Raw genomic sequence first — 12,500 nt, 5'->3', positions numbered from 1 at the left:
CTCCCCACCCCCCCTCCCCATCAAACAAACTTGTCGACAGTCTTGGCCACTCTCCAGGACGCAGTTGGCTCGTGACGACACAATATGGACTGGAGTGAATCCTCCCTCAGGAAACTTTGTGAGACTTGACATGAAATTTGTGGTGTCTAACGGTGACCACAGATCCTCAGCCTCATTCACCACAGCAACACAGAAGCCTCCATGAACCTAACCTAACCTAACCTAACCTAACCTAAGCCTAACCTCTCCATATCGGTTGTTTCCCTGTGTGTTACGAGGATCATACGACCATCTTCCACTGAGGAGAAAAGTTTGTTTAGGGGAAGTTTAAATCTACTGACCAATCAGGACCTCTGAATATACCAGACATCAGAAAATTAGAGTATAGTATCCAATCACGAGCCCCCAATCTCAATGACGTCATAGTGTTTAGATGACATAAGCCAATTATAGGCTACAAACTGAATGGCGTCATAGTATTTGGATGACATGAGCCAATCATAGGCTACAGACTGAATGGCGTCATTGTGTTTGGATGACATAAGCCAATCATAGACTACAATTTTGAATTACGTCATGATACTCAAATATTGAAAACCAATCAGGGGGCCCCACATCATCAGTGACGTCAAGATACGAACTTTAAGGTAAATGACGTGTAGTAATGAAAGATCTACTGGAAGGTTAATAAAAAAAGTTTCCAATGTTACCCTCAAGTCCATTAGGGAAAAGGGGTATTTTAATCACTTCTTCCATGACATTTACTGTGTGTGTGTGTGTGTGTGTGTGTGTGTGTAACTATTATATATGTTATTGGGAAACGTCAAAACTGGAGCCATGGAACACGGTGAGGCACACACACACACACACACACACACACACACACACACACACACACACACACACACACACACACGGCCACCATCCACTTTTGTGTTCCATGTCCCCCCCTTCCCCTCCCTTCCCCCACAATTCACTTTTGTCTTGACAAGGAGGGTGGGGGAGGGTGGGGGAGGGTGGGGAGAAAGGAGTGGTGGGGAGGGAAGGTTGTTGGGGAGGAAGGGGTAGTGTTTTTCTCTTCCCTCCTCCTCCTCCTCCTCCTCCTCTATTTTCCTCTTCCTGTGCTCCTCTTTCCTATTCTCATATCCCTTCTTCTCTTGGACTTCTACCACCACCTCTTCACTCTTCCTCCTCCTCCCCCTCTTCCTCATTCTCCTGCCTCTGTTGTTCTTCCTCTTCACTCTTCTTCCTCCTCCCCCTCTTCCTCATTCTCCCGCCTCTGTTGTTCTTCCTCTTCACTCTTCCTCCTCCCATCATCATCTCATCTCCTCTCCTCATTATTCTCTCAGACACTTTCTTTATTTTTTTCTCTTTATTCTTCTTTCGTGTATAAGTTCTCGTCAATGTTCTTATATGCAAATTTTATGGGGATAGGCGTGAGTGGGAGAGAGACAAAGGTAGTGAGGGAGAGAGAGAGGGAGGAGAGAGGGAGAGAGGGAGGTAGAGTTGGAGGGAGGGAGGTGAAAAAAGTGGAAGCGTGTGTGTGTGTGTGTGTGTGTGTGTATGTGTGTGTATGTATGTGTGTGTGTGTGTGTGTGTGTGTGTGTGTGTGTGTGTGTGTGTGTGTGTGAAAGACAGACAGACAAATTGTACAAACCAATAATGAAAACCTACCACTACTACCACCACCACCACCACCACTACCACCACCACCACTACTACCATCACCACCACCACCACCACCACTACTACTACCACCACCACCACTACTACCATCACCACCACCACCCACCACCACTACTACCACCACCACCACCACTACTACCACCACCACCACTACTACCATCTACCACCACCACCACCACTACTACCACCACCACACCACCACTACCACCACCACCACCACTACCACTACCACCACCACCACCACCACCACTACTACCAGCGTCACCACCACTACCACCACACCTCCACCACCACTACACTACTACCACCACTGTCACCACCTGTCACCACCACCACTACCACCACCACCACACCACCACCACCACCACCACCACCCACCACCACCACCACCACCCACTACCACCACCGCCACCACCACAACCACCACCACCACCACAACCACCACTACCACTACTTTCCTTCCATCCATCTCTATCTTTGAGTATCCACCTCTCCATTACATAAACTGGATGTAGGTAGGTTGGCCTGGGCACTATTTCCACCTTACGTTCCACCGAGGGCAATTTCTGACACATTCTGTTATCGGGAGAGCAAAGTAACGCCCTCGTAAGATTGGCTAACAAATTTTTCCAAGTAATTTATAACATCGGCTAACAATTCTTTTTTCTAAGTTACTTAAAAGAGTGGACAGGAAATACTTATAAAATTCCCGGAAATCCTCTCTCAAATATTTTTCTTACAAGACTCGGGTAAATACGTGAGACATTGTGTTAAGTTACTTATATAAATTTAATGCAGTTCTTCCCCCCCCTCTCTCTCTCTCTCTCTCTCTCTCTCTCTCTCTCTCTCTCTGTCCACTTTTACCCTCGTCTTCTCTTCCCTTTTCCCTTTACCTCTTCCCTTCTTCTTCCTTCTTCTTCCCTTCTTCTTCCTCTTCTTCTCTTCACTTTCATCTCTCTCTTCCGTACAGTAAATAACATCATCTTTAAGGAGCAGTTACATTACACCCATCCTCACACACACACACACACACACACACACACACACACACACACACACACACATTTTTTAACCTTTAACCTTTATTATTCATTCAATTAGTAGTTCCTCAGGTCATTCAAATAATATATATATATATATATATATATATATATATATATATATATATATATATATATATATATATATATATATATATATATATATATATATATATATATATATATATATGACGCCGTGAACTGGGAGAAAACTGGAAGCCACGTATAAATTCAGTCAGATGTTTTTACGGATCGAGGGGCAAGTAATAACGGTAATGTATGGTGACATAGTGTTATTGATAACTTATTTTGATGTGTGTGTGTGTGTATATGAGAATGTATGGGTGTGTGGGGTGTGTATGGGTGTGTGTGTGGGGGGGGGGATAGAGAAGTAGGATGTGGGTGTGTGTGTTTTAGGGGTATGAGGTCTCTCTCCCTCTCACACACTTCACTAAACCCATCACTACCCTCCCTTCCCTTTCCGCTTCTCTCCTTCTCTATCATCCCTTCCTTCCCTTACATCACTTTAACTCCCCTTTATCACAAACCCCTTAGATTGCTCCAAGTGGCATCAAAGCTCCTTAATCTTTATAACCATTAACTCTCCCTTAATATTCCCTCCTCCTTCTCCCTTGCCTCCCCTTAGACCTCCCTTCCACACTTCTTATATATTTCCCTTCTATATCCTTTGAATATCCAAAAATCCTCCCCTTTCCACACCCCTTAAACAATACCCCAAAATACTTCCCCTTCCACACCCCTTAAATGCCCCTTAACCCACTCCACCTCACCCTTAAACTGACCCCTAGCGCCCTTACCTCATAGACAGCTCCTAAGGGCATGACAAGGGCAGCCACTAGGAGGTCGGCGACGGCGAGGCTGAGAATGAGGTAGTTGGCGACTGACTGCAGGTTCCTCTCTAGCAGGATGGCGGCGATCACAAACACATTACCTAGAAGACCAAAATACAGGTGTTAGATGGTGATGCAGGTGTTAGATGGGGTGATACAGGTGTTAGATGGTGATGCAGGTGTTAGATGGTGATGCAGGTGTTAGATGGGGTGATACAGGTGTTAGATGGGGTGATACAGGTGTTAGATGGGGTGATACAGGTGTTAGGTGGGGTGATACAGGTGTTAGATGGGGTGATACAGGTGTGAGGTGGGTGATACAGGTGTAGGTAGATGGGTGATACAGGTGTTAGATGGGGTGATGCAGGTGTTAGATGGGGTGATACAGGTGTTAGATGGTGATGCAGGTGTTAGATGGGTGATACAGGTGTTAGATGGGTGATACAGGTGTTAGATGGGATGATACAGGTGTTGGATGGGAGTTTGTTGAGGGTGATACAGGTGTTAGATGGTGATGCAGGTGTTAGATGGGGTGATACAGGTGTTAGATGGGTATGGTGTTAAATGGGGTGATACAGGTGTTAGATGGGTGATACAGGTGTTAGATGGGGTGATACAGGTGTTAGATGGGGTGATACAGGTGTTAGATGGTGATACAGGTGTTAGATGGGGTGATACAGGTGTTAGATGGTGATACAGGTGTTAGATGGGTAATACAGGTGTTAGATGGGGTGATACAGGTGTTAGAGTGGTGATACAGGTGTTAGGAAGAGAGAAACATAGCGTGTTAGAGAGAGAGAGAGAGAGAGAGAGAGAGAGAGAGAGAGAGAATACTCCTAAAATTCAGACATTTCAAAACACTCAAACACAAATTCAATTAAAAATAAAAACAATTCAGTAACTCCAACAGATGTGTACTGCACGAGAGGAAGGAAAAAAAAGAAAGAAAAGAAAGAAAGAGTAAAAAAGAGTTGAAAAGCGAAAGAAAATTTAATCCATGTTATAGAGTGTGACAGTTTATATATTTTTGTGTGTGTGTGTGTGTGTGTGTGTGTGTGTGTGTGTGTGTGTGTGTGTGTGTGTGTGTGTGTGTGTGTGTGTGTGTGTGTTAATGGCAATAGGATAAGAGTACATACATATAAATAAACACAACAGCAACAACAACACCCACAATATCAACAACAGTAATAATAACAATAATAATAACACTTCAATACACATGTCCTGTCTATAGTGAAGCTGTAGGTCGTCATGAACTCTGTCAGAACGAGGTACAATACATGATGCATAAGAAGAAGCGGGTTTAAGGTGGGTTTAAGGTGGGTTTAAGGTGGGTTTAAGGCGGGTTTAAGGTGGGTTTAAGGCGAGTTTAAGGCGGGTTTAAGGTGGGTTTAGTTATATTGAACCTAAGTGTTAAATGTTGCATGCAAATACCTTCCCTCTACCGCCACTGAGGAAAGTAGACGTGAGGAAAGTTGTACCAGAAGTTATTGAAAGGTTTATAGTGTTCGTGGTAGGCTGTCGTGGTCATAACCTAACATACGTCATCACACCCAATAATAATAATAATCTTTTGGTCAATTAATTATATATATATATAGTGTCTTACCTGTCACACCTGTAGTATATCTCATTAAATTATACCTATGAAGGTAGTAGTAAGAGATAAAATTCTTAACACACATCATGACCTTTGACCGTTGAAGGGATATAAGTCATTTATTTCTCCTGTTGAGAGTAGGTCGTCCCATTTCAGGTATTATCCTCCTACACATACAGGTGTTAGAAATAAATCTTAAATGGTTAACGAATCACAAACTTCAACACGTCTAAAGATACAATCAAGGAAAAATAATCCAACTCTTCAGTGCCCGCAGTGAGGGAGGGGTGATGGACAAATAATAAGTAAATTTTCCCTTTTTACACACACACACACACACACACACACACACACACACACACACACACACATACAGAAACTGTCACTCTTTACGTTTCACCTTAGTCATTTTATCAGTTTGTTATAAGACCGTGGCAGGAGAAGTTTGTCAGGGAGAGTTACAGGTTACAGGATGTCCGGACAGAGTATCGATGGGTCCAGGTGTAGCCCGGGTGTTAGGATAATTGACCCCTTTTTGTTCTACAGTTAAGTATTGTTCTCGGTGAGTGGACTGTGTGTTTGATAGACTGGTGTCGTTGTGTTTACCTCTCACCCAGTCTCACCCACCCCTTAGTATCCCCCACCTACAGTCTCTCCCACCCAGTCCCCCCCCTCACACCTCCCCACCACCCTGCACGGATTACCAATATCTTCACCCTGTCCCTCCAAGGACAAACTCAGCCTCCACCTAACCTCCACCCAACCCTCCACCCAACCCTCCACCCAACCTCCACCTAACCTCCACCTGTCTAGACTTTGAGAAGTTGCTTTAGCTTTCTGGTACAAGGCCGCGAGCTCTGGTGAAATGTGGGGATTGTCAGTCGAAACACAAGCACTAGGTGAAGCTATTATTTAGGTTAGGTTAGGTTTGGTTAGGTTAGGTTAGGTCAGGTAAAATAGTGGTTCAAACTCTCCCTCTCTATAATTTAAAGAGGGTCTATCTCTCCCTCTTTATAATCGTTATGCAGGACAGAAGGATCCGAGAAATAATTGAGTGAAAGGGGACACAGACGTAGGAGAGAATAATTGATGGAGAAGTTGTGGAAAAGATTAAATCCGAGAGACAATTGAAATGGCTGTAAGAAGATTTGGGTGGAGAGAGAGAGAGAGAGAGAGAGAGAGAAATAATGGGCGAAAGAAAGGGCAGAGAAACTGAGAAAGATTGGGAAAAAGAGAGTAAAAAGAAAATGAAAGAAATAAAGGAGAGATGGAAATAATGAATGAAAAGAAACAGAAATATAGAAGAACTAAAATAAATAAAGAGAAAAGAAAGGAATAAATATATAACATATATAATTATTCAATATTTGTATGTCAACACGGGTTTAAAGTGACATTATTTACGTGTTAACAGCCTGAGTAACTTTATATCATTTTTAATTAATTCAATGTCAGTCCACACACACAAAAAAAGTTTATTGTGGCTAAAAGTGTTTGTTTGTTTTTGTTTTGTAATTTGTGTTGTTGTATTGTTTGGTATGACGTCATTCGTATAGGTGTGTTTAGTGTTTGTTTTGCTTTATTGATTTTATTTATATTTTTTTCATTGTAAATTTTCTTACTCACACACACACACACACACACAACACACACACACACACACACACACACACACACACACACACACACACTTTAAGCCCCTCCCCATGAGCCTTTAACACCAGAATCAATGAGGAAATAAACTTTGTGCTTTAGTTAATGGAGCCAGTTAAGAGACCTTCAAACACCAGCCAGCTAAGAGGAAAGATAACAGGGAAGATAAGAGTAAAGATAAGAGTAAAGATAAGAGGAAAGATAAGAGGAGAAAAGATAACAGGACAAGATAAGAGATACTATAAGAGGAAATTTAACCCATGAACCTTCAATAAACTATAACTGTATCGTAGGTGAAGTGACTCAGTTGAACACACTCTCAAGCCTCTAGTTATAAAGGTGTAATTAAACTCATAAATGTTCACCAATGTTCATCTTATACCTGTCTTGTGTGAGTGACTGTTCCTCCTCGTATCCTCATAAATGATCCACTTTTTGATGTGGTTTTTTACTCATATATCCACTTAATTCGTGTCTTAATGTAATATTATCCAGTCCTTCGTCCATATCCACATGTGTTCGTCAGATGGATATTTCGTGTACGCGTGGGTGTAAGAATACGTTTAAGCGGGTTGATTTATACACACAAACACACAGTTGTATATTAAAACCACAAAAAAATGAAGAGTTTTGTCTCCAAAGTGGTGTTAAGTGGTGTTAAGTGGTGTTAAGTGGTGTTAAGTGGTGTTAAGTGGTGTTAAGTGGTGTTAAGTGGTGTTAAGTGGTGTTAATTGGTGTTAAGTGGTGTTAAGTGGTGTTAAGTGGTCGTCTCTTAATAGCTTAAAAGTATTGGTGTAATTTTAATGGTGTTTTTTTGTTTATTTACGTGTTTCACCTCCAGTCAGCCAGGTAGGTTAAGTTAGGTTAGGTTAGGTTAGGTTAGGTTAGGTTAGGTTAGGTTAGGTTAGGTTAGGTTAGGTTAGGTTAAGTAGTTGGGTTAGGTTAGGTTAGGTTAGGTTAGGTTAAGTAGTTGGGTATTGATCGTGAGGAATATTTTGGATTCTGGAGCCTTGGTCGTAGCCAGAACAGGTGTTAGTGAAATATTGTCTCTCCTTATTGCATCAGTGGGGGTAAGGGGGACTGTGGGAGGTGGAGAGAGAGGGGGAGGGAGGGAGGAAGGGAGGGGTAGGAGGGAGAGAGGGAGGAGAGGAGGAGGAAGGGGGTGGGTGGGGGGTGTGGGGGGGGGGGGATATAAGAAGGGAAATGGGAAGGAAGGAAGAGAGGAAGAGAGGGAAGGAAGGAAAACTTTGGCTTATACTCTAACTTGTCTAAGCCTCTCCAGCACTCACACCACCACTCTCTCTCTCTCTCTCACCTAAACCCACGACACAACAGACTGCATTAGCGCCACACAGGAAGGGACGATAAGGCTCTCTAGGATGAGGTGTGTTATGTAGTCTCTCCTGAAGGTGGTAATGAGTTCACCTGTATCTCCCGCTCAGGTATGACACTCGGGGTCTTAACCTAACCTAACCTAACCTAACCTAACCTAACCTAACCATCCATCTCCTCTTACCTAAAGCTATGATCTCCACAGTCTCCTCCTCGCCGAAAGTCTCCTAGGCTCCCCGTTTTGTTCATGGAGGCCAGGATAACACACCTCCAGATTCACCTCTTAGCCTCGTCAACAGTTTTCCTTCCCTACCCTACCCTACCTACCCTACCCTACCCTACCCTACCCTACCCTACCCTGTTTACATTACTGTCTGGGTAAATAAACTTGCTTTGGGAAATTAATTATTTGGGAACTTATCAATTTAATAAGAAAATACAGCGAGAGAATTTGGAGGATTTAAAACTGTTAAGCTGAACTAAGTGACAGCTTAACCCACCAAGAGAGAGAGAGAGAGAGAGAGAGAGAGAGAGAGAGAGAGAGTCTCTTATCTCTCCCTGGTGGTTGATAAATACCCCAGGTCCAGATTAACGCGAGAAATAAATCCCATCTCTTAATAACCACTATTTTACTGGGCCAATAAATCCCTCCCCCCCCTTGTTAAGTTATGATGGGATTTTCTCTTGTGTTTTAGCCAGAGTTTTTAATATATTGGTATTTTTTAATTGTTATTTATTTTTTTTTTATCGTTATCTGATTTTTATGGTTTGTATACTTGTTTATTTTATTTGTTTTGATTTGTTTGTCTTGTTGTTTACTGTTGTTATTATTATTATTATTATTATTGTTATTATTATTATTATTATTATTATTATTATTATTATTATTATTATTATTATTATTATTGTTGTTGTCATCATCATCATTCTGCCGCCGACAGTTTTAATTAAGTTTATTACCGCCTTCATAACATAAAGTAAAGGATTATTGAACTAGGTTTACTCCATGGCCAAAGAGAGAGAGAGAGAGAGAGACAATAGAGAGTAACAACAGGTGTGTCTGGCTCAGGTAAATTTAGGACTCTCATTAATTACCAACAGGTGAAGAACCGATACATACATACATACATACATACATACATACATACATACATACATACGTAAGCTGTATCCTTCTAAAAGCTGAAAGCCTTATCTCTTATCATTCCCAGAAGATTATTGTCTTTCCCCTGAGATAAGTTAGAGGTTATGGTTACAGAGATCAGGGGTCAGGGGTCAAGGGTCAGGGGTCAGGGGTCATATTACCAAACTTTAAGATTAGACTGTGATCTTTTCTGTATTGGGTGGTCTGAGAAAACATTTGTTGGCCAAGAAACATTACAGAGACCATATAATGTGTTATATTAGGGTCCTGAGATGTGGTGTGTGTGTGTGTGTGTGTGTGTGTGTGTGTGTGTGTGTATTAAACACGCGATTTTTTGGTCCATAGATATGCTGTAAATGTCTTCTAGTCATAACCACAATCTACATACCACAAAGATTAATCTCCAGGTATGAGAATTAAAACTTTATTAATTAACGAGATATTTTTTGTCAAACTATATTCTTAATTAACCATGAATTGGCTTGATGAATTAGATATATATACATAATGGTTATATTAAGTTTGTTTCACGTACTCCCCCTTCGCCCTCTCTACCCCTCTCTTCCATCTCTCCCCTTCCCATCTTTCTCCCTCTCCTCTCCCCCTCTTCCCCCCCCCCCTCCTCCAGTTGGTGATCTATCTAAGTGTCTCGACCTGCCGCCATTTTATGACCTCTAAGGCACCATTTTATGACCTTTGACCCCGGGTTACGACCTCCAGCTCCAGCAGTTCCCTGGGGGCGTGATCTAAGGGCAACTTGACCCATCCACAGCCAGGGATTATAGGCCATTATAGACCATATAGAGTTGTGGGTAAGAGAGTGTTATAGTCGATGATATAGTTACGGGTGATATAGTGTTATAGAGGATTATATGGTGGTATAGTGGAGATAGATATAGTATAGTGTTTAACAAGAAGTGTAAGAGAGAGGAATAAAAGGGATAAATAATTGAAAAGTGATAAAAGAGAAACAAAAAATCTTAGTTGAATTTGTCTCGTCTTTCGCGAATGTGGGAGATGGTGCGGATAATGCAATAATTATAGGAATATCTGATAAACGACACGAAGAAGGGAGAAGAAAGGAATTAAGGAAGGGTTGGATGATATATTCATTTACATAGTGTTTGGTGATTGGTGGGGATAATGCAATAAGTAGAGGGGGTGATTATTGAACGTAGGAGGAGGAGGAAGAGAAGAAGAGGAGGAGAGGATGTGGAGGAGAGGAGGAGGAGGAGAGGAGAATGAGGAGGAAGAGAAAGAAGGGAATGGGGAAGAGGTGGAGGAGAAACAGGGGAAAATTGGGAAATAGAAAGAGGAGGATGGTATAGAGGAAAGGGAGGAGAAAAAGGAGGATAATGAGGAGGAAGGAGAAAGAAGAGGAAGTAAATGAGGAAGAAAAAGAACAGAAGAACAGACGATAATAAACACACTAACCTGATAAATGAATATTCCTCCTTACTCCATCTTCCTCTCATCTCTCATCAAGTCTTCTTCATTTCTAGTGTTTCAATGATTTTTCATTTCCCCCCTTCAATTATCCTTATATTTCCCATCATTTATCTTTCACTAATTACAACGTTGCACTGACACGTTCTCTATTGCAGATTTAATTAAGGACAGTCAATCTCTCATCCCCTCTATTCAGTCCTGCTATTTTTTTTTTGGCTATTTTGGGTTTTTATTTCTATTTTTCCATCATAACACAACAGAAATTTATTAGGAGGAGGGAGGGAGGGAGGGAGGGAGGGAGGAAGGAGGAGGAGGAGGGAAAGGAGAGAGAGGAAGGAGGAGGGAGGAGGTACTCTAACTCAGATCAAGGTCCAGATACCAACAGCTACTACTTATATATATGTGTGTGTGTGTGTGTGTGTGTGTGTGTGTGTGTGTGTGTGTGTGTGTGTGTGTGTGGTACCAATACTAATGAGCTACAGTCCTAATGACCCCTTAAACCCACTAATGGGTATGATGAATCTTATTGATTAAATGTGGGATTTGATTAAGTCTCATTAGGGTCTGTTATGACCACTATGACCCACTGTACCAGACGGGGGGGTGGGGTGAGGTGGAGGGGTGGTAGGAGAGAGTGGTAGGAAAGGTGGTGGAAGGAGGAGGAGGAGGTGATGGGGGTATGTATATGGTGATTGGGAAGAGATGTGGTGGTGGGGAAGGAGAGGAGGAGGTATGTGGTGGGGAAGGAGGAGGAGGTATGTGGTGAGTGGGGAGGGAGGGTATGTGGTGAGTGGGGAAGGAGGAGGGAGGGGTATGTAGTGGTGGGGAAGGGGGAGGGGGAGGGAGGGGGTATGTGGTGGTGGGGAAGGGGTGGTCAGAAGTAAAGACAATAACTATTAAATAAATCAAATAAAGTCTCATCATAAAAAGTTATATAAAACCAAAGAAAACGAAAGAACTATAAACTCATTTAACCGTAAACTAAAGTATATTTTATTTCTTCTCTACAAAGTCCACACTACAGACAACATACTAACCTCACCTAACTTAACCACACCATACACAAGCATAGGTCTGTCTCTCTCTTTCTTTCTCACTTTCTCACTTTCTCTAACTCACTTTCACCCCGTCAAGAGTTTTAAGGATCCATTTTCACTTTGTTCAACTTTTACACTTTCTTCTGCAACGAGAAAACTTGGGAGGCCAAAGCTGCAATAGTTGCAATGAGTTTATACATTCGAGGCTACAAATGGGTGGTGGTGGTGGTGGGCTGCAGTCAAGCCATCTCGGGTTTTGCGGCGGTAGTCTCTCTCTCTCTCTCTCTCGCTCTCTCTCTCTCTCTCTCTCTCTCTCTCTCTCTCTCTCTCTCTCTCTCTCTCCTCTCTCTCTCTCTGCTTGGACTGGCTCGTTTAGCTACCTTGAGAAAGCTTGACAGCGTGGCTGGTTGTCTCCAACTAATATCAAGCTAGAAATACCAAACATGTGAGGAGGGGGTGAGGAGAGGAGTGAGGTGAGGTGAGGTGAGGAAGGTGAGGGAGAGGGTGAGGATAAGGTGGGGGGGTGAGGAGGTGAGGGAGAGAATTGAGGGAGGGGGTGAGGGAGAGGGTGAGGGATAAGGTGAGGAGAAAGGTGAGGGAGGGGTGAGGGAGGGTGAGAGAGGAGTAACACCAAGCTAATATGAGAAGGAATTTCTCCCCCCTGCGGCTGTGTTGACTGAGTAGTATAATTAATTGAACTGTCAATTG

General features: G+C 42.5%; 1 protein-coding gene across 1 annotated transcript in view; it reads right to left on the bottom strand.

Moving 5' to 3' along the window:
• Positions 1-12,500, bottom strand: part of LOC121872152 (5-hydroxytryptamine receptor-like) — a 114,421-nt gene that overhangs the window by 5,722 nt on the left and 96,199 nt on the right. Inside the window, exon 3 of the mRNA XM_042374833.1 lies at positions 3,545-3,678. Within this exon, the coding sequence (XP_042230767.1) occupies positions 3,545-3,678 (134 nt within the window). The remainder of the gene's footprint in view (positions 1-3,544; positions 3,679-12,500) is intronic.

Source organism: Homarus americanus, unplaced genomic scaffold (assembly GCF_018991925.1).
Source record: "Homarus americanus isolate GMGI-L3 unplaced genomic scaffold, GMGI_Hamer_2.0 scaffold28968, whole genome shotgun sequence".
In the NCBI taxonomy this organism is placed as follows: domain Eukaryota; kingdom Metazoa; phylum Arthropoda; class Malacostraca; order Decapoda; family Nephropidae; genus Homarus; species Homarus americanus.
Note: the sequence above shows the minus strand (reverse complement) of the source record. Positions and strands in the feature narration are given on the sequence as shown.